Source organism: Jaculus jaculus, chromosome 1, assembly GCF_020740685.1.
Source record: "Jaculus jaculus isolate mJacJac1 chromosome 1, mJacJac1.mat.Y.cur, whole genome shotgun sequence".
Classification (NCBI taxonomy): Eukaryota; Metazoa; Chordata; class Mammalia; order Rodentia; family Dipodidae; genus Jaculus; species Jaculus jaculus.
In genome coordinates this window covers 223985686-224010208 of record NC_059102.1, presented here as the reverse complement: position 1 = coordinate 224010208, position 24523 = coordinate 223985686, and the positions used below count along the sequence as shown (strand labels likewise).

Sequence of the window (24523 nt, the reverse complement as noted above, 5' to 3'; positions counted from 1 at the left end):
GCCGGACCTTGCTCTTAGAGCAGGTTGGCCAAGCTGGGTACTCGCCGGAGGGTGAAGTCCACGGCCACGGAGCACACTGGGACCAAAGACTCCCTGGGGCTTGGCTCACACCGAGCTACCAGTGTCGCGATGGTTCGGTCCACTCGGGGGCCCAGGTCTGGGAGAGCGAGTGGGACGACGCTCCTGGCAGAGGCGCCGCCGCGGTGTCTGGGGACGCGGTGGTGGGGTGGGGTTCGAGGTCCCTGGGGCCGGCGATGGAGCCCCAAGGGGCCGCCCTTCCGGAAGCGGGGGACCCAGGGGTGCTTGGTGTTCTCCCGGGCAGAGGGTGGCGACTGTGTTTGCCACTCGCTTCTCACACGCAGCGACTCATGGTCCCCGGCTGGGCAGACGTGCGGGTGACAGCCTAGAGCCCCGCCCCTCTGCCGACACGCCCTCTAACCAGAGTCCCGTATCAAGCCCCGCCCTCGAGCCCAGGCCCCGCCCCTACGTGCGCCCCGCCCCTACGTGCGCCCCGCCCCTTCGCCGAGCTCGGGGCGTCAGCGTCGTGGACCACGCCCCCGTCCTCCGGAAGCACCGCCCCTCGGCCGTAGGCCACCCTCCACTATTGCACGTCGGCCCGAAGCCGTGCCCCTCATCGCCGAGGCCCCGCCCCGCGCCCCGAGGCCCCGCCCCCACGTCGCGCCGCGCCCGCCAGTAGCGCCAGCCCCTTGTCGGCGTCCACCGCGTCGCAATCAGGGAGGTCTTCGGGTCCGGCGTGGGGGCGTTGGGACCGGCTGCGCGCAGCCATGAAGTCCCGTAGGGACAAGCTGCTCGTGCCCGCATTGACGCTCGAGTGAGTACCGAGCCCGGAGGGAGCCCCTGTCCCAGCGGGCGCGCAGGCGCCACCTCCGCCTCCGGGGAGCCCTCCCGGCTCTCCGGCCCGGCCCCGCCCTCCAGGCCTGCGCGACGCCCCGCAGCCCGGGCCGCAGGGTCACTGTCCCCGGCCTCTGTCTTGCAGTCTGTCTCCGAGCAACCAGAGCCCGTCCCTGCTGAGTCCCGGCAGCCCGTGCAGTCCCTGTAGCCCCTCCTTGGGCCTGCAGCCCTGGAGGTAAGTGACGGTGCGGCACCTCCGCCCAGGCTACCCGGGAACACGCCATCTGTAGGGTTGGCCCTGAGACTGGCAGGTGCTGGCTTCCCAGGGCCCGACCGGGCTGTGACCTCGGGGACCCGGTGCCCTCACCCTTCTGTGAGCGCAAGCTGCAGGTGGCACCGAAGACCAGAGCCTGCCACCCCAAGGGATAGTTCTGTCCAGGTCCCTAGCGTCCACCCGGGAGGCGCCGTGCCCGATCCCGTTTGCCAGTTGAAGAAACTAAGGCCTGTCCTGATGACATACGTCTGGAGGCCTCCTGGTGCCCAGCGCGGCCTCGGTATGACGTCTTGTCACTCACTTGCAGGCTTCGTCTATAGTTAATAGGAGAGGCGCTCAGCACGCTCCCCTAGACCTTGGAGGAAAGAACAGTGTGGAACCCACAGTAGGTCTAGCCAGACAACTCACACTCAGCGGGCACTTACTAGGCACCTGCTGTGTGCCAGATACTCATGCAGTAGCTGTGGACAAGTATCCACTGTCCTGTCTTTGGGGGATATCAATTGGGTGAGGAAGCGCGTACTGAAAAAGCGAAGGGACAAATGAGGCTGCCCTGATGGGACCTTTTGGGGAAGTGGTGTCGCAGCAGGGTGTGGACAGACCTGTGTGGAAGGTTCGCATCTAGCACTGGGGTTACTCTGCAAGGGTCGCGGAGCAGGTGGAAGGGTTGTTTTTTAGGATGCTTGGAAGGTGAAGGTCTTTTGACAACAAGAGTGGCTAGGGTAACATCCAAGCAAAAGATAGTGGGTCACCCGGTGGGAAGCAGGGTCTCCTGCCACCCCTGTCATCCCCACCACTAGTGGGAAGATAGGTGGGGGAGGCACAGGACCTCAGAGCACCTCAGGGGCACCCTGAGAAAGGGTGAGAGCGAAGTGACAGGGAGGGACACTGGTGGTGGGTGTGGCGTAGCAAGTTCTACTAGGAGGAAATACAGTTTGGGGCTGGAGTGAGGCCGGCGGCTACGGTATGGCCAGCAGAGGCACCGCCAGCAGGGGGCAGCAGAGCTCTTGCCTCTGGCTCCTTCCCTTGTGCTGCTGGAGGGAGTAAAGATGGATCCTCACGTGATTTTCTTGGCAACCATTTACACCTGAGTATGAACAAGATGCTGAGCGCTAAGCATCCTAGCAGTAACATCCCATTCGAAGCAAAGGCTTCAGAAGTCACAGATCCTTGAGGCTTCCCCCATCTGCCTTCCCACCCCTCACTGCTGTCACCTGACCTCAGAGTAGAGCTGATCCCACGTCAGACCTCTCCACCTGCCATCTCCTTACCCAGATGTTCCGTCGCTCCTTCCTCTGTGTGCGGGTCTGACCCACCCCACCACAGGGGAAGCCTTGGTACCGCTTCTTTCCATACCTGGCCACTTTCCTCTAAGTTGTTTTCTTAGTTTCAGGGTTTTATTTGTTCTTGTTTTTTCGAGGTAAGGTCTCACTCTAGCCCAGGCTGATCTGGAAGTCACTATATAGTACCAGGCTGACTCAAACTCACAGTGATCCTCTTACCTGTGCCTCCCGAATGAGTGCTGGGATTAAAGGAGTGTGCTACCATGCCCAGCTTCAGTTTTGTTTTTGTTGTGATGCTTGGGGTGCAACCAAGGACCTTGCACATGCTCTGCCCCAAGCCATGTTCTCAGCTTAGTCCTCCCTTGGAACAGCCACTCCCCCCTCCTCACTAGGATCCTAAGGGGGGGCTCCGCCTCTCAGCCACGCTCCCTCCTCCCTGGGAATCCTACCTGGGAATCTCTTCACTAGGATTCTAGGCTGGGCTCTAAATCCCAGCCACATCCTTGCCCCAAGCCAAGCCAAGTGCTTGGACTTGAGGGATTTTTAAATTAAAAAAAAAAACAAAAAACTTTTTTTGTTTGTTTTTCAAGGTAGAATCTTGCTCTAGTCCAGACTGACCAGGAATTCACTATGTAGTCTCAGGGTGGCCTTGAACTCACGGCTATCCTCCTACCTCTGCCTCCTGAGCAGTGGGGTTAAAGGCATGGGCCACAACGACCAGTCATCATCATTTCCTCCTATTATGATGGTCTTGTGTTGGTAGTGCCAGGCACTGCAAAGTCATGAATATCCAGGCCATTTTGTGTTTGGAAGAGTGTGTTGTAAGGAGTCCTACCCTTCCTTTGGCTCTTACATTCTTTCTGCCACCTCTTCCGCAATGGACCCTGAGCCTTGAAAATGTGTGATAGAGATGCCTCAGCGCTGAGCACTCCTCTGTCACTCCTCAGCACTATAGCATCTTTTGAGTCATCTCAGAGGTCACCACCTGAAAAGAGTAGCTTCTCTAATCAAAAGTGAGAGTAACATTAATACATGGATATGAACATTTACAGAAGTGCTTACCAGGTAGTTTGTTGAGTATGATACATGCTTGTAGCCAGACACCAGCAGACGGTACACCCCTAGGGCTCATGACTTCCCCTGTCATAGGTTTTTCAGTATCAGGCATGTATTTCCTCCTGTGGAGCAGGCCTCAAATCCAATTAGAGAGTGGTTGTTTTTCCCCATAACAGACATGTCACTATTGCACCTGTTGGCTCATTTAGCCTGGCTAGCCAAACTTAAGGCTTGCAGTGTCCACTGTTTATTTCCACTGATGGCTTCTCTCTGTCCCATAGAGCTACATGCAGTATAGCTTTTTCCAGCTTTCTATCAGCTGGTTTACAGGGAGGAGGTTCTCAACTCAGCTGCAGCAGGATTTCTCAGTGGCCTTGCAGTCCAAGCATGTGGTATTCAGCAATAGGGTCCTACCATCCATTTCTGGTGGGAAACCAAGAGCTTCGGCAATGTCCTGTAATGTTTTGGGGATATCAGGGACCTCCCTGGCCAACAACTCCCTGGAAAGTATCCCATCCCTGGCGCTGAAACTTTTCTAGTAACAATCTATGGCTTCTGGATGTGCTGTTGTCCAAAAAAGTAGGTTTCCATATGATTTATTCATACCTCTTAGATTTTGATTAACCCTCCCTCCACACTTCCTTTACTCAATCTCTTCCCCTGACCTCACTTAGGCCTTTCTGCCCCCACTAGTCTGTTCTTCTATTTCCATATATACAATACCATCTCCTTAAGTCCTCCCCTCTCCTCCCTCTCTTATATCCCTATATTAGGGTTCTCTAGAGGAACAGAACTGATAGAATAACTTGTATTAAAAGGGAATTTATTGGATAGCAGTTTGCAAGCCAGAGTCAAGAAACCCAGTAGCTGCTCAGTCCATGAGGCTGGATGCCTCAGTACTCCCAATTTAGCACTGAAGACCTAGAGGTTTCCTGGAGAGCCACTGTTCTTCAGTCCACGCTGGTCCTCAGTCCACACTGAAAAGCAGCAAGCAGCACTGGCAGCCAGGTGGAAGGAGGGGAGACTTTCCTTCCTAGAGCTTCTTAGATAAAGCCCCCTTCTGCAAGGGGACACCCACTTTGGGGAAGGGCTCACCCTGGGGGAAGGACTTCCTCCTCCAGTTAATCCTTCCTGGAAGCAACCCCACAGACACACTTATGAGGAATATCTGTGAATTCCTAAACAGATTAAGTTGACACAAAATTTAACCATCACAAACCCCTTTCTAACTTACTGGCTTCTGCTACCAAGTTTTACCCCAACTCTCATGCAAATTCAAACATTTGTAGCTAAGATCCGCATATGAGAACATGCAGCACTTGGCTTTCTGGTCCAGAGTTACCTCACTAAGTATAATCCTTTCCAGGTCCATCCATTTCCCTGAAAATTTCATAATTTCATTTTGGTTTTTTACTGCTGAATAGAACTCCATTGTATAAATGTACCACGTTTTCATTACCCATTCATCAGTTGAGGGACATCTAGGCCGGTTCCATCTCCTAGCTATTGTGAATAGAGCAGCAATAAATATAGTTGAGCAAGTATCTCTAAAGCATTTTTGTTGTTGTTTTTCAAGGTAGGGTTTTGCTCTAGGTCAGGCTAACCTGGAACTCACTATGTAGTCTCAGGGTGGCCTCAAATTCACAAATACACCTTGCTGACATGCACATCTGTTTGTTTACTGTGTTCATTTAGAACCTTGGGCTCCCTCAAAGGAGGAGGTGCTCATTTGAGGCTGGTGGTGTGAAAGAATGGAAGCTGGTAGGAGGCTCCTGGTGTGAGTGTTGAGGATGATTGCTAGCTGGCCTTGGACTTGCCTGCAGGACCAGCACTGTGAGGGGCGATGAAAGCCCTGGACACAAAATGCAGGGTGTATGGGATGTGCCTGTGGCCAGGTAGGGAGGGCAGGAAGGAGGCACTAGTCCCACTAAGAATGGATCTCATGGACATGGAAGACACAGCTAGGCTTTGCCATTTAAGCAGCAGCAGGAGGCAGAGTGGTCCAAGAGCGCATCAAGGACACCACTATGATCCCAGCCCTGAGAGGGAACTTGTCCAAGAGTGTTAATTTTTCTGTGAGGGCAATAGGGAGTCATGGAGGCTATTTGAGCAGGAGAGGTGGGTAATGAATCTTGGCAGTAAGGCGGTGGGCCCTCGGGACTGCTGGCAGAGCTGAGTTCTGCAGTGGGGGAAACTGAGGCCAGATGGGCTGGAAGAAGTGCTGCAAGGGTGGCCAGGGTGACAGTGTGTGAAGTGGACGGGGCAGCTGTGGTTGGGATGAGGGAACAAGTGCTTCCCTGCAGCTGTCTGTGCTGAGGTATGTTCCTCACATGTGGGGTGGGCGGATGAGGGTGTGGAATTCAGGGCTCCACTCCCTCTTGAGTCCCTAGAGCCACACCCACCCAGGCTGGGGCCCTGTTCCAATTCAATACAAGTCCACAGGCCACACACTCTCCAGGGCCCTTATGGTGGTTTGGGGTGGTTCCTCCAGAAGCAGCCCCTGCCCCTCACTGGGCTCCTGCCAGCCCACCTACCAGGTTCCTGCATTCCTGAGTCAGGTGTGGTTATGCACACCCTTAATCTAATCACTGTGGAGGTGAAGCTGAGATAGAATTGCTGAGTTCTAGGGCAGCCTGAGCTATTTAGTAAATCCCAGGTCGTCCTGCGCTGGAGTGAAACTCTGCCTCAAAAAAAAAAAATGATGGTCCTGTAGGGTAGCATATGCCTTTAATCCCAGCACTCTGGAGGCAGAGGTAGGAGAGTCCCCTTGAGTTTGAGGTCACTCTAAGACTACCTAGTGAATTCCAGGACAGCCTGGGCCAGAGTGAAGTCCTACCTCGAAAAACCAAAAATACAAAACATACCAAAACAGAACAAAACAAAACCCTAGGGCTGGAGAGATGGTTCAATGGTTAAGCACTTGCCTACAAAGCCTAAGGACCCACATTCAATTCCCTAGTACCCACATATGCTTGTGTCTGGAGTTCCTTTGCAGTAGCTGGAGGCCCTGGCGTGCCCAATCTTTTGTTTTTGCTTTTTCAAGGTAAGCGTCTCTCTCTGGCCCAGGCTGACCTGGAATTCACTACCTAGTCTCAGGATAGCCTCAAACTCACTGCATTCTTCTTACCTCTTCATCCTGAATGCTGGTAGTAAAGGCGTGCACCACCATGCCCGGCTTCCTTTTCCTTTCCTTCATGGAAACAGGGTCTCATGTAGCCCAGGCTGGCCTCAAACTCTGAACCTCCTACTTGGGACAACAGGCATGCACCAGCACACTGGCTTGCCTTCTTTTGCACTCTCCACTTTGACATTGGAAACATTCTTCATTTGTTTTCCACTTATTGTCACAGTTGATGAAGACCAAGACCCAAAATGTCCCATGGCCCAAAAAGGGTGCAGCCCTTAGTATGACCCCCACCTTGCTTGTGGGGGCTTTGTGAGAGGAGGAAGGAAGTATTGATTTGGTGCTCGCTGTGTGCTATATGCCTGCTCCGTCACTGGTTTACTTAGTGACGGGTACTGCGGCCCAGCGCTGTCAGCGCGCTTCCTGGGTTTCGCATGCTGCTCCGCGTTCACTACAAATCGGTACCGGTACCGGTAGGGAAAGGGGACCGGGAAGGCTGTACACCTCGGAGTTCCTTCAGGTCCCTAGCAACGCCCCGCCCACCGTCCAGAGCCGTGGCAACGCCCCACCCCCGCTGCCCCGGGCGTCCAGCGTCGCCCCCCAGGAATGCTCCTCCTCTGCTGCCTGGAGCCCTAGCAACGCTCCGCCCCGTCACCCAGGGGCCCTAGCAACACCAGAGGCGCCCCTCACGCCCCGCCTCACCATAGCAGCGACCCGCCTCCGCCGCTGTAAGCTAGCAACGCCCCGCCCCGTCGCCCTCAGCCACAGCGAGCCTCGCCCCCCTGAGCCATAGCGACGCCCCTCCAACCCTCCCGCTCACTGCGCTGCAGCCGCTTCCGCCCCCGTTCGCCCCGCCCCCAGGGAAGCCCCGCCCCTCCAGGCTCCGCCCCCGAGCTCTTGGGCACCGCGCGGTGCGCGCTTCCTCCTCGGCCGCCCCCCCAGCCGCAGCCCGCGGCGTCCCGGCGCGGCGGGGCTCGCGGGCCTGGTCGGCACCCATCGCTGCAGCATGTCCGACCCCAGTTACTGGACAGCGGTGGCGGCCCCGGGACACCGGAGCCGCCTGGCTAAGGGTGCGCTGCTGCAGCGCTCCAAAAGGTAGGGACGCCGCGCGGCCACCCAGCGTGGTGGCAGGGGGAGGGGTAGGTCGTTTCTGGAAAGATGTGGGTGTCCCCCGGGGTCCCGTTACCGTCTTCCCACCTCAGCCCCCCACACTTGGTGTTTGGGTTGCCACCAGTGTCCCAGCTGTGGATGGAGACTTGGTACGGGACTGGGATTCGAACCGTGGTCTCTGAGCTGCTCAGAAGTTTGGAAAAACTGTAGCGGTCTGTCCCGTGGCGCGCTCAGCGGAAATGTTGGCTCAAACGCAAATATTTGCAGCCCGTGGGTGGCGAGTCAGGAGCTCCAGTAGCTGTGGGGTTTACCCTAGGCAAGGCGCAGTCTCTTGGGGCCTTTTCCTCTTCTGCTAGGCCAAGAGGCTAAGCAAGCGGAGTGGACCGTATCCCACCCGACCAGCGAAGCTGCTCTCAGGCTGTGTGACCTCAGGCAGCTCCCCAACCTCGCTGTGCTGGTGTTTGGGTTTGCCCAAGAGTGTGGGTGGCAAGGGTTTTGAATGCCGAGTCCGGGGTTTAGATTACCTCCGAGGTACCAGGTCCTATGGCATGGTTTATAGTGTGGTGGGAGATGGGTCGCTGGGATGTGCAGCAGTGCTTGGGATCCTTGAGGCCGATTGCGTTGTGTTTCCAGGGCTAGGCCTGGAAGCCAGAGAGGTGTGGGCCAAACCCATGCCATTGCAAGTGGCCAACAGGGGGGGAAGCTGGGGAAGGATGTGGCCTCCCTATGTACGGTGAGGAGCAGGCTGGCAGGAAATTCTGCCACGACTGGAGGGATTCACCTCCGTACTGGCACCTCAGGCTAGGTCTTGACATCCGTTGCCTCAGTTTCCCTGTTTGGGTAACAGAGCTGGTATCCCCCCACCCCTTCGGGACTGTTTGGGGGTTTTATTTATTGAGGTAGGGTCTCACTCGAGTCCAGCCTGGCCTGGAATCCATTCACTGTGTACTTGCAGGGTGGCCGCGAACTCACAGCGATCCTCCTACCTCTGCCTTCCAAATGCTGAGATTAAAGGCGCCACCATACCCTGCTGCTTAGGATTTTGCTACATGTACCAGTTGGGTGGTTTAACTGACTGGGGGCGTGGCCTCTGCCAGCCCAGCTCTAGGAGAATAAGTCCAGAAAAAGGCGACAACATAGGGTGTGTGGGATCCATGGTATCTTCGCGCCATATTTCCATGTACCCAGCGTGGAGCCCCCGCCCCGCCTGTCTCCCTGCTGAGCTGCGTTGGCGGCCTGGCTGTGTGGGCTGCTTTGAGCTTGTCAGCTCCGTTGCCCAGCGACTGCCAGGGGTGGGGGCAGGAACAAGTGTCTCCAACTTCCAGCTGCCAGGCGGGGGCGACATAGGCCCAGGGTGTTGGCCAGAAGGGGCATAGGGTATGGTGAGGAAAAGTAGGCAGGAGTCAGGTCAGGCATGCAGAAGACATCCTTGGGGGTGAGGAAGGTGACTTTTAGGTTGTGTGTTGGGTCAGACTGAGGTGACAGTAGCCTCTAGGTAGGGGACGTGGCCTAACACCCTGGGGATGTCTCTACCATCTCTGCATCTGTAAGTGTGGGGACGAGGAACCTGTCAGAGTGTTCTGTTCAGTGTGGTATCCTGCCATGGTGATGTTATCTGGTGACCATGGATCCAAACGAAAGTTTGAGCTGGTGAGGTGGTGGACGCCTTTAATCCCAGCACTCCGAGGGAGGCTGAGGTAGGAAGATCTCTGGGTTTGAGACCAGCCTGGGGCTACAGAGTGAGTTCCAGCTGGTTAGCCTGGGCTAGAGTGAGACCCTGCTTCAAAAACAAAATCAGAGCCAGGCGTGGTGTTGTACACCTTTAATCCCAGCAATTGGGAGGCAGAGGTAGGAAGATTAGTTCTGAGATTGAGTGAATTCAAGGATAGCCTGAGCTAGAATGAGACCTTACCTCAAAAATCAACACAGAACAGAACAAAACAAAAAAGCAGAAAGGAAGTGTCATCAGGAGATCAAGACCTTAGGACCCAGAGTTCAAGGTCAGCTTGGGCTTTATGAGACCCTGTCCACCAGACAGAGGGGCTAAGTACCCCCAGAGTGATTCAGTTTGGGGACTTTCATTGGTTGAGCTTAACTTCCTGTCTGCTCCATGTGTACCCAGCTGGGCACGTGGTCCTGGAGCCTCAGGCCTGGGTCAGCCATCTGACCATAACCCCTCCTTCCACAGCTGTCGCAGCGGGAACCGCAAAAGCTTGGTGGTGGGGACGCCCTCACCCACTCTCTCTCGGCCCCTGTCACCATTGTCTGTGCCAACTGGTGAGTGTGGGAGCTCTAGGCGGGAGGCTGGGTCCTGTCTACCCCAACTCAGTTTCCCCACCTTCCCCTCAGCAGGCAGCAGCCCCTTGGACAGTCCTCGGAACTTCTCAGCTGCATCTGCTGTCAACTTCCCTTTTGCAAGGAGGTGAGTGTTGCTGGCCAGCTTCAGGGACTGTGCCTGTGGTTGGCAGGGTTACAAACTTGAGTGTCCACAGCAGCCTCTTCATTGGCTTTCTTCCCTTCCCTCCCTTCCCCTGACTTCCCTGTGATGGTCTCTCCCCATGGCCAACTGCAGCCTCCTCCCACACAATGACAGGTAAATGTAGAATGCCCAGGCAGGAGGAGGGACCCTGCCACAGCCCATAAGAGCCACTAACTCACTAACAAACCATAATATAGATCTCAAGCATGGTGTGCTGGGCTCTTGAGCTTACTTACTCACATAATAAATACTGAGTGCCTGCTGTGTGCAGTGCCCTGTGTGGGGTGCTGAGGGCATGTCTAGGAACAGGGGCTGAAGCTTGGCCCTCAGGGCATCCTTGAGCTGGTGGGGGTTGCCAGTATGTCACCCTACAGCAGAGCTTGGGTGGCGCACACTGGCAGCTGGGAGAGGTAGCCTGGGAGATGAAGGTGTCGTGTAGCCTGTGCCCTTCCCCCAGCCCCAGAGGGGCCAGAATCCACAGGGAGCCATGGTGCCTGCCTTGCGTCCCTACAAATCACAGGGACAGGGCCAACTTGCCATCTGTTCTTGTCCCTCTCCAGGGCAGATGGAAGGAGGTGGTCTCTCGCATCTCTCCCTTCTTCCGGCTATGGCACCAACACACCCAGCTCCACTGTCTCGGTACCTACAGCTCCACTGGGGAGGATAGGTGGGAGTTTCCCGGGTGTCAGACATCTTGGCTGTCCCCTCCATACCCTGTTCTGAGCATGTGGGACTTCAGTGATTCCCCCAGATGTCCCAGCCTTTGAAGACAGGTTCTGACCAGAGGGAGACTTGGGGCTGTAGATAAGAGTTTCTTGAATGGGAAGCATCAGTGGTGGGGTTTTGGAGGATGCATGAGATAGGCTGGAGAGGTTTACTGTCTGGTGACCAGCAGGTGGGCTCAGCCTTGGGTGGTGTTGGAGTCCTGGCTCTGACCTTGATGTCTGCCCTCTTGCCAGTCAAGTTCATCCTCCCGGGAGCATCTCCACCAGCTTCCGTTCCAGCCCACTCCAGATGAGCTGCGCTTCCTGTCTAGACACTTCCGCAGTTCTGAGTGTGTGGCTGATGATGAGGGTGGCCACCGCTCCCCACGCTTGCGACCCCGCTCCCGCAGCCTCAGGTGAGGATCATAGTCGCCCTCTTCCACCTCTGGCCCTCAGCTGTGATTTAGACCCACCTCCCTCAGCTCAGTATGAGGTCCTATTTCACAAGTCCTCCCTGCATCGCCCTTTCAGCCCAGGACGCACATCGGGAACCTTCGACAATGAGATTGTCATGATGAACCACGTGTACCGGGAGCGCTTCCCCAAGGTGGGCAGTGCCTGGTGGCCAGCCAGACCGGCCCCTGGGTCCCCTCCACTGCACTGCCTTGCTGGATGTACCCAATTTCTGTCTATGCCCATTATCTCTCCTCCCTTAACTGGCCTTTCCTGCCCACCCTCCACCTGTTAGTCATCCTAAGATTCCTTTGACATGTGCCCTCTCCCTGACCCAGGCCACTGCGCAGATGGAGGGCCGCCTGCAAGACTTCCTAGCTGCCTACGCACCAGGTGCACGCCTGGCACTGGCGGACGGCGTCCTGGGCTTCATCCACCACCAGATCGTGGAGCTGGCCCGGGACTGCCTAGCCAAGTCAGGCGAGGCCCTGGTCACCTCGCGCTACTTCCTGGAGATGCAGGAGAAGTTGGAGCGGCTGCTGCAGGATGTGCGTGTGGGCAGAGTGGTATAGGGTGGGCCTAGGCCAGACCACGCCCACACTGGGTGGGATCTGAGTGGACACCCAATTAGAAGCTGCAGTTCTCCAAGGGGTTGGGACCTTTTGGAGCCCACGCCCACTTTGGGTTGTGGCCTTCAGGTACCATCCTGGATGGCATCCTGGGCAAGCTCTATCAGTGAGGCTACGCCACTTTTGGTGGGTGTGTCAGGAGTGAGTGGGCAGGGCCCTGGTGGTAGGGTGCCTGCCTCTGTATGGGGTCCTGGGTGGGTGCAGCCCCAGTGATGCCTCGTCTCTCTGCAGGCTCACTTGCGCTCAGACAGCCAGGAGGTGGGCTTCATTGTGCAGCTGGTTCGCAAGCTTTTGGTCATCATATCACGGCCAGCACGGCTGCTCGAGTGTCTGGTGAGGACATGGGAATAGTGCTGTGGTGGCCCTTGGCAGTAGGTGGGACCCTACAGCCTGACAATCTGCTTGTGCCCAGGAGTTCGACCCTGAAGAGTTCTACCATGTGCTGGAGGCTGCTGAGGGCCAGGCCCGTGAGGGCCACGGCATAAAGACTGACCTGCCACGCTACATTATCGGGCAGCTGGGCCTGGCCAGGGATCCTTTGGAAGGTGAGGTGGGCTGATGTCTTGGCTCAGAAGTGGCATTTGTGGAACTGTCCCTGCATTGGGGAGGCATCAAGTGGCCAAACAATGGTGGCTGAGGCTATGGGGTAGACTGTCCCACTTGGCATGCCAGGGCGAGGGGCTCCCAGATGGAGAATACTAAATTGGAACTCAGGATTCAGCCACCCAGACCCAGCCTCTCTCTGTGACCCCCAAAACGCTCTACCCCCTTCTGCCATCAAAGGTCACTAGCTGCTGGTCCACTGTCAAGCTGAATCTGGGGAGTGCTTGAGGTCTCTCTGGAGCAGCTCCCTGAGCTGAAGGAGATGTGGGGAGCAGAGACCCAGAGCCCTGAGCCATCCAGAGTTCGTCAGTCTTTCTAGAAGGCTAGAAGGTTGTTTTTTGTTTTTTCGAGGTAGGGTCTGTCTCTAGCTCAGGCCGACCTGGAATTTAATATGGACTCTCAGGGTAGCCTGGAACTCACAGCAATCCTCCTACCTCTGCCCACCATGCTCGGCTCTAGAAGTTTCTTTAATCCTTACATCGTCCAGGATCCTGGGTTTGAATGAATGGCAGAATAGTAAGAGCTGGGTTGGGCGATGTGGCACATGCCTTTAATCCCAATACTCAGGAGGCAGAGGTAGACCCTGCTTCACAAAAACTAATAAAATAATAAGAGCTGGCCAAAGACACACCTAGTCCCAGCTCAGGATGAGCCCCAGGAAATTGGGTGACAAGGAGGAACCCAGTGAGGGAGCACACTATTGCCTTCCCAGAACTCAGGCGGGAGGCTGAGGGGTTCCAGGCCAACCCTATCTACCTTCACAGAGATTGTGCCTCTGAGTGACCTTGATGATGGACAGCCCCCAGCTCCTGAGTCCCCAGAGGTGAGCTCCAGAGCTTTGGGCCCATCCCTACTATCCTGGTTAGTCCAGAAGGGGGGCTGAGCTTGCTGAAGTTTTAGATGCTTAACACACGTGACTTTGAGGAAAGATAGCAAGTAGCATAGGATCAAGTCCTGAGGGCTCTTCTGTCAGGTGGCCAGCAGGCGGGCCTAGCCTTCGGTAGGGTTGAGGTCTTGCAAGCATGGAGGTGGCCCAGGGCTGATCTGGAGAGGCATGGAAAAGGTGTGTTTTCCCAGGAGATTGAATAAGAAGTGAAGAACGTGAAGGCTGGATGGGAGGAAGTTGTGTGGGTCATCAGGATGGCGACAGGTAACACAGAAAATTTAGTAGCCTGCTAGGACCCTGAGCTTTCTCTGTTCCCTTAGAGCCATGCCCTGGGTGGCTCATCCCGGAGGAAGCCCTGTGAGAGCGACTTCGAGACCATCAAGCTGATCAGCAATGGGGCCTATGGGTGAGTCCTTGTGCTCCCTGGCAGTCACTTCTCTGTGGGCAATTCCTGGTGCCCACGGGCCTGGTGCCTCTGTGGCCATCACCTTTCTGCCTGCCATGTCATCTGCAGGGCTGTGTACCTGGTGCGGCACCGGGACACACGGCAGCGCTTCGCAATGAAGAAGATCAACAAGCAGAACCTGATCCTGCGCAACCAGATCCAGCAGGTGTTCGTGGAGCGTGACATCCTCACATTCGCCGAGAATCCCTTCGTAGTCGGCATGTTCTGCTCCTTTGAGACACGCCGCCACCTCTGCATGGTCATGGAGTATGTGGAAGGTGTGCATGGGTGCCCTGGGCTGGGGGAGGTGGGATGTCCTGTGGGGGGAGCAGCAGGATCGACGTCCTGTATGGGGTCAACAGAATGGATGCCCATGGGCGTGGTCTTTGGGGACCTTCAGGCAGGTCAGTAGCCCAGGATGAGAGGAGGTGTGCACTTGGTAGGCACCAGATGTGTGCAGACAGTGGAGCTGTGGGGGGGAGGCAGCTTCCGCCTCCACCCATCTGAAGCCTGAAGCATCTGCAGGTGGGGACTGTGCCACGCTCCTGAAGAACATGGGCCCACTACCTGTGGACATGGCACGCATGTACTTTGCTGAGACGGTGCTGGCGCTGGAGTATCTGCACAACTACGGCATCGTGCACCGTGACCTCAAGCCTGACAAGTGAGCCTGGTGGGACTATGGGCATCATGGGGAGGGTTCTGGGGAGGCTTGTGGGCACAGTGGGGAAAGATAGGGACCAGAGAGGTTGGGGTCAGTGGCTAGGAGCTGTTCAGAGAAGGGCCTCTGGGCTGCTGGCTCAGGAGCCTTGCCTTTCTGGACTGAACTGGCATCTCAGAGCCCTACTGACAGGAAGGCAGGGCAGGTGTGCATAGTGAGTATCTGATGTGTACAAATGGAGAGTTTACAGTTAACAGTCACCTGCTGTATGCAAGGGAGGTGCTGAAGGAGAACAGAGGGCATTGCACAGGTGAGGACCAGATGTGTGCAGGGTGCTTAACAGGCAGTTTCATATATAGAGTTGAGTGTAAAGGCAACACCCAGCAGGTTTGCTCAGCTGCTGAGTGGTTGTGCAGGGAGAGTGAGAGCATTTGCTAGGGGGCTGGGACCGCCGCTTATTACAGTGCCAGTGGGCACCACATGCCAGGTTCTGTGTGGGAGCTTGGGAGACAAGGGGCCACCTGCTTTTCCAAACCTTCCTCTGCACTTAGGGAACATATGTGTGTACAGAAGACAGGGCCACACATTTATTGAGCACCGTCTGTATATGAAGCATGTTTATCAGATGCTTGCTGTGTGGAGATGGAAGTGTCAGGGTCAGGTGGCTTAGCATATATGCATTTGGCACCTATTGTATATCTGGCTTGTGGTTTGATAGTCTGTGGAGTCCAAACAGCAGAAAGCAGTGTACATACACAGTATGCAAAAAGGGCTGCTGTTTTTTTGTTTGTTTGTTTGGTTGGTTTGGTTTATCAAGGTAGGGTCTTACTTTGTCCCAGACTGGCCTGAAATTCATTATTAGTCTCAGGGTGACCTCGAGCTCATGATGACCCTCCTATCTCTGCCTCCCAAGTGCTGGGATTAAAGGCATGTGCCACCACACCTGGCTAAGAGCTGCCTCTTGATAGATCCCAAGTACACAGGAAATGCCAAATGAATCAATTATTAAATAATAGGTTGAGAAAATGAGATTCCTGGGGCTGGGCCTCAGTGGTAGAGAGCCAGCCTAGCATATGTGAAGCCCTCAGTTCATCCCCAACTGCATAAACCAGGTGTAGTGACACACAGCTGTCATCCCAAAACTCTGGAGATGGAGGCATGAGGATCAGAAATTCAAGGTCAATCTTGGCTATATAGTGAGTTAAGACTCCATTAGTCAGGCTAGACTACATGAGACCCTGTGTTGTAGCTTCCTAGAAGCCATGCATATCCTTCTGTAAGCTCACCTTTTAAAACATTCTGCTTCATTCTTTTCATTTGCACATGTGTGTGCTTGCATGGGGAGGGGGTGTCTCTTGCCACTACCATTGCAAATGACCCAGCCCCAGATCTAGATAATTACACTACTTTTTTTTTTTTTTTTGAGGTAGGGTCTCGCTTTTGGCCAAGCTAATCTGGAATTTACTACATAATCTCAGGGTGGCCTCAAATTCACAGTCATCCTCCTACCTCTGCCTCCCCAATGCTGGGATTAAGGGCATGTGCCACCATGCTGGGCCTTGCACTACTTTTTTGTGTTAGGCTTACATGGACACTTCTGGAGATGAGCCCAGGCCACAGCTTTGCAAGCATGTACTCCAGACCTTCAGTAGACTTGGAAACCCTTATGGGTGACATTCCTGGTCAGAGTGCTGCAGGCATGATGTCCCACTGTCCAGCTTAGAAAAATAATTCTTTTTTTTTTTTTCAATTTCTTACTTTTTTTTATTGTAAGCAGGGGTGGGGGGAGAGAATGGATGCACTAGGGCCTCGAGCCCCTGCAAATGGCCTCCAGCTGCACGCATTACCTTATACATCTGGCTTTACTTGAGTACTAGGGAATTGAGCCAGGGTCCTTAGGCTTTGCAGGCAAGTGTCTTAACCACTGAGCTGTCTTTCCAGCTCCAGAAAATACTTACTTTTAAAAATCACGTGTGTTTAGTGTAAACACAACTTTGTAAAAAGTGTTTTAGACCCACAGTTGGTTGAATCCATGGATGTGGTGTCCATGGATGCATAATGTCAGGTGTATACAGTAAGTGCTCAATAGCAGCTCAGTAGGTAGGGCAGTTCAGGCAGAGCCAGTGGACAGTCACCCTGAGTGTCCCACTGCCCATCCACAGCCTGCTCATCACATCCCTCGGCCACATCAAGCTGACCGACTTCGGCCTATCCAAGATTGGCCTCATGAGCATGGCCACCAACCTGTACGAGGGTCACATTGAGAAGGATGCCCGTGAGTTCGTGGACAAGCAGGTATGAGGCCCAGGCCTGGGGACATGCTGCAGAAAGATGTGATTTGGGACCCGCCTCCCTGTCTCTCCCTGGATGAGGCCTAACCTCAGTGTCCCCGTTGCACACAGGTGTGCGGCACTCCTGAGTACATTGCCCCCGAAGTGATCTTCCGCCAGGGTTACGGGAAGCCAGTGGACTGGTGGGCCATGGGTGTCATCTTGTACGAGTTCCTTGTGGGCTGTGTGCCATTCTTTGGGGACACCCCTGAGGAACTATTTGGACAGGTGGTCAGCGGTACGTGTCCTGCCCTCCCCACCCCTGGGGCTCGACAGAGACTTGAGCTGCAGCTTTCATCCTTGCATGGCAGGGGTGGGCTGGGGGGTGGGGTGGCAGATGGACGAGGGAAAGGTGGTCTCCATGCAGGAGTACAGCCTGGGCAGGGCCTGGGGTGTCACAGATAACTTGGAGCACCATGAGTGACAAGTGTCAGGTACTAGAGTGAGCTGCCCCATCTCTCCCTTCTCATTCAGATGAGATCATGTGGCCAGATGGGGAAGAGGCGCTCCCAGCTGATGCTCAGGACCTCATCACCAGGCTGCTGCGCCAGAGCCCAATGGACCGGCTGGGCACTGGTAAGCAGTCGGTCAGTTGACTGATGTGGACAGCTGTTGGCTGTTACCCTCACAGCCAGGCTTGGTTTGTCGTCTTTGTTTTTTTTTTCTTTTTTTGAGACAGGTTCTCACTGTAGCCCAGGCTGATCAGGATCACACTCACTTCAGTCCTCCTACCTCAGCCTCCCAAGTGCTAGGATTAAAGGCCCTACTTGGAAAGCTGCATGAAGGATGTTGTTGGGAGCTGGGGTTTTGAAGGGTGCATAGGAGTGCATAGAAACTCACACAAGATCTTAGAAGCAATAGCAAGCTAGTACAGTCTGGTGCTCACAGAGAGGGAGCCCTGCAACCAAGGGAGTCATGAGTCTGTGATGTCACCAGGGTCAATGTTCTGGGCCAAAGCCCCAGCCCAGAGCACACCCTGGGGAACAGAGTTGCAGGGAAAGGACTGTAGAGGGTGTGGCTCCTACAAAGAACCCTGGGAACAGGCCTGTCCCAGGGCAGAACCTGGTCCATGCCCCCTCCCCAACTTCTTTCTCTGGGAGGGAGGTGTGGAGCTAGAGTCACTGGGCTCAATAGTGGTCTGTAGACAGCAGCAGTGAAGTTGAGAGAGGTGCAGAGGGCTCAGTGGCATGTCTGTAGGTGGCACCCACGAAGTGAAGCAGCACCCCTTCTTCTGGGCCTTGGACTGGGCCGGGCTCCTGAGACACAAAGCTGAATTCATCCCACAACTTGAAGCTGAGGACGACACCAGCTACTTTGACAGTAAGTACCCCTTCCCTTCCCAGGGCAGGCTCTGTCATGTCAAGTGCCCAGTGGCATTCAGACGAATGTGCTCCCCATTCAGAGCTCCCTCTCAACACAGAGTGTTTCCTGCTCCACCTCCAGAACTCACTGCATCAGAGGTCTTCTTCAAGCTCCTAAAACAAGGACCATTGATTCCATTTGAGATTCAGAATTCCTGCCCACTCTGAGTACCCTGCGTACATCCTGATTTCTAAAATCAGGAAGCTCAGGCTCAGGGACAAGAATTCCTGGCCATGGTTGCATAGGTTTTGGGGACACAACAGAGTGTAATGTATGCCACCTAAACTTCCTGTGGATCCTAAACACCCAGCAGAGTTCTGTCTACCTCAGGGCTTTGCACTGATGGTTCCTCATCAGAAACACCACCTGAGACTGTCCTTTCTCCCCACAGCACGTTCAGAGCGTTACCGCCACCTGGGCTCAGAGGATGATGAGACCAATGACGAGGAGTCCTCCACCGAGATCCCCCAGTTCTCCTCCTGTTCACACCGCTTCAGCAAGGTGAGCCCCGGGTGGAGCGATGCTTAGTCTGCATTGGTTTGAAAGAGTTTGGCTGTGCAGCTGAGGTGACCGGTGTGCATCACTGCCACACCCAGCCCATTCTTGTCTTTCTTATAATCCTAGGTCTACAGCAGCTCTGAGTTCCTGGCTGTACAGTCCACGCCAACCTTGGCAGAGAGGAGCTTCAGTGAGGACAGGGAGGAAGGGTGGGAGCGCAGCAGTGAAGGGGAGAATGGTCGACGCTTAAGCATGGATGTGCGGTATGTGGACTAAGAGACAGGTCATGTTGAAGGAGCTTCCCAGTGGCCCAGTAGAAATGGGTGAGGTGAAACATGAGGCCTCTTTGCTCCCCAAGCACAGCAGACATGAAGCAGCCCTGCTCTGTGGCGGTGAGGTTACTGCTTGCCCTCCCTGCTGTTGGGGTGAGCATGGCTCACAAGCTCCCACTACTCCTTAGAAGCATATGCACAGCATACACAGGTCAGCTGGAGGTGGGCACTGGAGGCTGGCTTGAGAAGTTGACTAGTTTTCTAGGCAGACACAGGGAATTCCCTGTACTGGCCCTGCATGGCCTCATTGTCTAGGCTGAGCTGAGATGTGGCTCCTCCCCTGCAGGTTGAGGCCCTGGACACCTGGTTCCTCCTGTCACTCATCACCTTCTCAGCCTGACCGGGGCCCTAACCCCTCCCTCCTAAGCACTGTGAGTCTGGACATGATGCCCAAATTTGCCTTCTCATCTGAGGACGAGGGAGCAGGCCCAGGCCCTGCAGACCCCAAGAAGCCCATCTTCATCCTGGGGGAGCCTGACCCCCCACTGCCAACCACCCCAGTGACACCCAAGCCCTCCAGCCTTTCTGGTAGGTGGGGTCCAGGAGTGTTCATGGAAAGTTTCCCAGAGGGGCTACTGGAAATGGGTTCTGAAGGTTGAAGAAGTTTCTCCAGAGCTAACAAAGGCTTTTAGAGGACAGGGGTTGCATGGAGGCCTTACACCCCTAAATAGTATGCAGTTTGCGTCAACACGTTCTGCATCCTAGGGTGAGGATGGGGCCCTGTGGCGAGATAGAGAAGTGGGCTGACCCCACATGTCCCCACAGCTGACACAGCTGCCCTCAGCCATGCCCGCCTCCGAAGTAACAGCACAGGTGCTCGGCACTCAACGCCTCGGTCCCTGGAAGCCAGCAGGGGCCGCCGCCTCGGGGGCCCACGAGACCCAGGCCCTGAGAAGTCCAGGGCTTCCTCTGGCAGTAGCAGTGGGGGACGCGTGCCCAAGTCAGCATCTGTCTCGGCTCTGTCACTCATCATTACAGCAGGTAGTGTCTAGGCTGGCCTATCTGTCCACATGGGAAGGCTGTTGCAGGGTGTCATGAGCTGGGTTGTAGGTCCTGCCCAAGTCAGGGACCAGAGCTAAGTCGCAGCATAGGGCAAGCAGCTTGACCCTAGAAGGTTAGAGGGTGGAAGGACAGTGTGTGCCAAGCTGGGTATGATGGGTCCTTGACCCTGTGCCTCTGTGGTTGCTGTGGGGAAAGAAGGTGCACCCCAGGCACTGTGCGAGTGAGCAACACTTCCCGGTCTCTGCAGATGATGGCAGTGGAGGTCCACTCATGAGTCCCTTGTCTCCGCGATCACTGTCCTCCAACCCCTCGTCCCGAGACTCGTCACCCAGCCGGGACCCTTCTCCAGTGTGTGGCAGCTTGCGACCCCCAATCGTTATCCACAGCTCGGGCAAGAAGTATGGCTTCAGCCTGCGTGCCATTCGTGTTTACATGGGCGACAGTGATGTCTACACCGTTCACCACGTTGTCTGGGTTAGTGTGGATGGGGATGTAGGTTCAAGCTGAGGGTGAGCCCCTTTTGGTCCATTTGGGGGATGAGAGGTGAGACGGGTGGACTGCCAGCAGGATGCACATTATGCTCCTCTCCACATTGTCTTGCCATCACATGCTGTCATGCCTACTGTAGAGTTCCTAGCACCAGAGACTGTAGTTTACTGCTCCAGGCCTCAGTTTCAGGTTCTTCCTGCAGCCAACCCTGCCTGGCACTAGTGGGCAGGTTTGGACGTTGGGGCTAACTGCACTGGCTGTGTCCTTATGCCTGCAGAGCGTGGAGGAGGGAAGCCCAGCACAGGAGGCGGGCCTGCGTGCCGGGGACCTCATCACACACATCAACGGAGAGTCAGTGCTGGGCCTGGTGCACATGGATGTGGTGGAGCTGCTACTGAAGGTGCGGCTCCGGCCCTCCCTCCTGCCTCCACCGCTGCCTTGTTGAGTGGCAAAGAGCTCCTGCAGGGGAATGAAACAGGAAGGAACCATTGACCAGGCTGGGTGGATAGAGTGAAGGGACCTTAACCATACCAGGGCAGGGAGCCTCCCAAGTGACCTTGCCTCCCTCTCTCCCCCCCTCCCCCAGAGTGGCAACAAGATCTCACTGCGCACCACAGCCCTGGAGAACACGTCCATCAAGGTGGGCCCAGCCCGGAAGAGTGTGACTAAGGGCCGCATGGCCCGCCGCAGCAAGCGCAGCCGCCGGCGGGAGACCCAGGACCGGTGAGCTGCGCAGGAGTGTCCTGGCCTGCAGCCCCAGCACTCCCTGCCTGTCCCAGCCCCTCACCCTGTCCATTCACATTGTCCCCAGGCGGAAGTCTCTGTTTAAGAAGATCTCCAAGCAGTCTTCCACACTGCATGGCAGCCGCAGCTTTTCCTCTGGCCTCCACCACTCATTGTCATCCAGTGAGAGCCTGCCCGGCTCGCCCACACACAGCCTGTCCCCCAGCCCCACCACACCCTGCCGCAGCCCAGCCCCGGATGCCCCCGCAGGTGTGTGGGTGTGGAAGGCAGCCAGGTGGCATTCTGGCCAGCTCAACACTTGGGTGGAAGCAGGAAGGAAGGTCAGGAATTTGAGGCCACCCTGGGCTACATGAGACCCTATAAAAATAAAAGCAATAGGGAGACATGGAGGTTGTTTGAGCTGGGTTAGAGATGATCTGGGTATTAGATTGTTCTAGCTGGACTTGGTGGCACCTGCCCTTAGTCCCAGCACTTAGGAGGCTGAGGTAGAAGGGTCGCCATGAGCTCAAAGCCACCCTGAGTGTACATAGTGAATTCCAGGTCAGCCTGGTCCTACCTCAAAAAAACAAGCTTGTTCTAGAACAGGAAAGGGTAATGACTTGGCCTTATGTCAAAAAGCCTGGAATTTAAGCTAGAGTCAGACAGCACTGGCAGACAGGCTGTGCAAAAGGGAAACAGGGAATGCTCCTGGGAGGAGGTGGTGAAGCAGGTGGGGGTTGATGGAGGAGGGGTTCAACTCTGGTCCAGGGGAACTCCCAAGCTGTGTGTGTAGTCAGCAACTGTAAAGGATACAGGCTTTGTCAAGTTTGGTCATCCCAGGGCCTACATCCAGGCTGGGAACACCGAAGCCTTGCACCTGTCACCCACAGATGCAGCGTCCCCACCCAATGTGTCCCCGAGCTCCAGCAGCCCCACCTCTCCGGCTACTGGCCACACCCGCCCCAGCTCGCTGCATGGCCTGGCTGCCAAGCTCGGGCCACCTCGCCACAAGACTGGCCGACGCAAGTCCACCAGCAGCATACCACCGTCTCCACTGGCCTGCCCGCCTTTGCCAGCACCCCCACCACGCTCGCCTTCGCCCCTTCCAGGGCACATCCCCATCCCTGCCAGGTCGCCCAGGCTGCGACGAGGCCAGTCAGCTGACAAGTTGGGCACTGGTGAGAGGCTGGAAGGAGATGGAGGGCGACGTGGGCTTGGGGTCGACTCTGAGCTGGTCATCATGCGGCGGCTACACCTGTCGGAGCGCCGAGACTCCTTCAAGAAACAGGAGGCTGTGCAGGAGGTGAGCTTCGATGAGGAGCCCATTGGGCCCCGGCCCTCTGTGCCACACATTGCAGTGGAGGGCGCCGAGACTGGACCAGGGGCCTTGGGACTGGCCACCAAGGACTAATGGCCACCACTGTCCCTAGCCTCAGTCCCATGAATTTTCCGTGCAATGTCTTTTCTGGATGGGGACATGGCAGGCAAGAAGCTGGTGCCTTCCTGGTATTGTGGTATGGGTCCCCAGCACGAAGGGCAGGCTCAGAGCGCAGGTGATGTTATGTACATAGCAAACCCTTGCAAGTAATTTATTCCTTTTTATAAGCAAAAGCCTGGCATGCTGCCTGGAGAGGGTGGCTACCTGGTTTCAGCCCAAGACCCTGCTCTCTGGGCCAAGATGGAAGCACTTTGGACAAGCCTGTTGTTTTTAGTTTTGTAGTTTTCAAATGTGAGTACATTTGTGCACTTGTAACCCAAGACCCATTTCACTGGATGCAACCAAGCCTGGCCCAGTTTGGATATGATTTGGAAATCAGGTATAGTAACACATGCCTGTGACCCCAGCACTCAGGTTGAGGCAACAGGATCACTGTGAATTCAAGATCAGTTTGGGCTACAGTGAGAGTTTCACGTCTACCTGAGCTAGTGAGGCCCTGCCTTGACACCCCACCCACCCCAGTAAAAATATGACTGAGTCTATAAATGATGTGTCTTCTCCACAAAACTGTAACTCCAGTGATGATGGGTTCTGAAGACCATCTGCTACTATCTTAGTGCCCACTCCAGGCTAGAGTCTGAAGGGGAGTTTGTGAAAACTGGGTTTTGAGGTATGAATAGGTGTTCACTATGCAGAAAGGCCCACCCATTCCATAGGGTTAGCCTTGAATGTAGCAGAGGACCTCAGCAGACTGCTTGCCTAGCACGCTGCCAGACCCATGTTGCGTTCCCAGCATCACATACAACCTGTCCACAGTGGACAAATCTGTGTCCGAGGCCCAGAAGCCTGAGCCTGCGACACAGTCTCCCTGAGATGAGTCCACTGTGGCTGTGGGAACATGGCTTTTGCACTCTACTTGAGCTGCCTCCCGTTGACAAGACTAACCTCAGTGACTCCAGGAAGCACTTCTGTGTGCCAAACACTTCTCCCAGTGGCTTCCTGCTCTCATCGCTGTCACCGCACGGTCCCTGCACCCTAACAGATGCGCTCCAAGGAGCATGGAGCACAGCCAGCCTGAATGGAGGTTGTGCCCACCTGGCATTCCAGCCCACCCTGCACCTTTCCTGCCTCCACCCAACACTGCCTGAGCCTGAGGGAGACCAAGGCTGCATGGCTTGTCCTCCATCCTCCTGGGGCTGGTGGTGAATAAAGTCACTCACAGAGAAGGTCTCAGTGTGCGTTTGTGAGAAGGGGAAGACTGGTGTTGCAATGGCATCTGAAGGGGGTTTTAAAAGCTGTGTAGTTCTGCTCTGCTTCCAGCTACCTACAGCCCTTTTCTCCCTACAAGCATCCATCATGCTTGCTGTCCTAAAATACTTCATCTAAGTCTGTCAGCTACTTTGGGGGGAGGGTTCCAGACCAGTGAGGGCAATAGCAAATTCCTATTTTCAAGGTGGGGAAAAAGATAGCCAGGTGTGGTGGCTCACGCCTTTAATCCCAGCACTTGGGAGACCGAGGAAGGAGGCTCACAGAGTTTTCGAGGCCACCCTGAGATTAAAGTGAATTCCAGGTCAGCCTGAACTAGACTGAGACTCTACCTTAAAAAAACAACCAGAAAAAAAAAAAAAAAAGATGGGGCTGAGGAGATGGCTCAGAGGTTAAGCTTATTTGCAAAGCCTGAGGACCCCCTGTTCAATTCTCCAGTACCCACGTAAGCCAGAAGGACAAAGTGGCACAGGCGTGTGGAGTTTGTTGGCAGCGATTAGAGGCTCTGGTGCCCCATTCTGTTT

At 55.4% G+C, this 24523-nt stretch overlaps 1 protein-coding gene across 8 annotated transcripts; it reads left to right on the top strand.

Moving 5' to 3' along the window:
* Positions 1–699: 699 nt before the first annotated feature.
* Mast3 (microtubule associated serine/threonine kinase 3) lies at positions 700–23959 on the top strand. Of its 8 annotated transcripts, none has more exons than XM_045148619.1 (28): positions 700–832; positions 998–1087; positions 9888–9976; positions 10052–10121; positions 10272–10292; positions 10739–10817; positions 11138–11298; positions 11414–11489; positions 11674–11883; positions 12196–12297; positions 12377–12509; positions 13332–13390; positions 13774–13859; positions 13968–14176; positions 14424–14562; positions 16722–16854; positions 16962–17127; positions 17364–17465; positions 18087–18209; positions 18643–18752; positions 18876–19012; positions 19368–19609; positions 19847–20062; positions 20331–20557; positions 20850–20972; positions 21159–21295; positions 21384–21565; positions 22186–23959. In XM_045148619.1, exons 1-28 carry the CDS (start codon positions 786–788, stop codon positions 22704–22706), a joined length of 3990 nt encoding a protein of 1329 aa, XP_045004554.1. In that variant the 5' UTR covers positions 700–785; the 3' UTR covers positions 22707–23959. The 8 variants fall into 8 exon arrangements, with proteins under 8 accessions (XP_045004554.1, XP_045004551.1, XP_045004561.1 ...); XM_045148616.1 differs by having other exon boundaries at positions 10049–10121; XM_045148626.1 differs by lacking the exon at positions 10272–10292.
* The last annotated feature ends 564 nt before the right edge of the window (positions 23960–24523 follow it).

Coding starts and splice junctions, on each gene's coding strand:
- Mast3 (XM_045148616.1), top strand. CDS start 786: ATGAAGTCCCGTAGGGACAAGCTGCTCGTGCCCGCATTGACGCTCGA. Junction 18,753..18,875: donor GTTCACACCGCTTCAGCAAG/GTGAGCCCCGGG, acceptor TTATAATCCTAG/GTCTACAGCAGCTCTGAGTT. Junction 19,610..19,846: donor CAAGCCCTCCAGCCTTTCTG/GTAGGTGGGGTC, acceptor ATGTCCCCACAG/CTGACACAGCTGCCCTCAGC.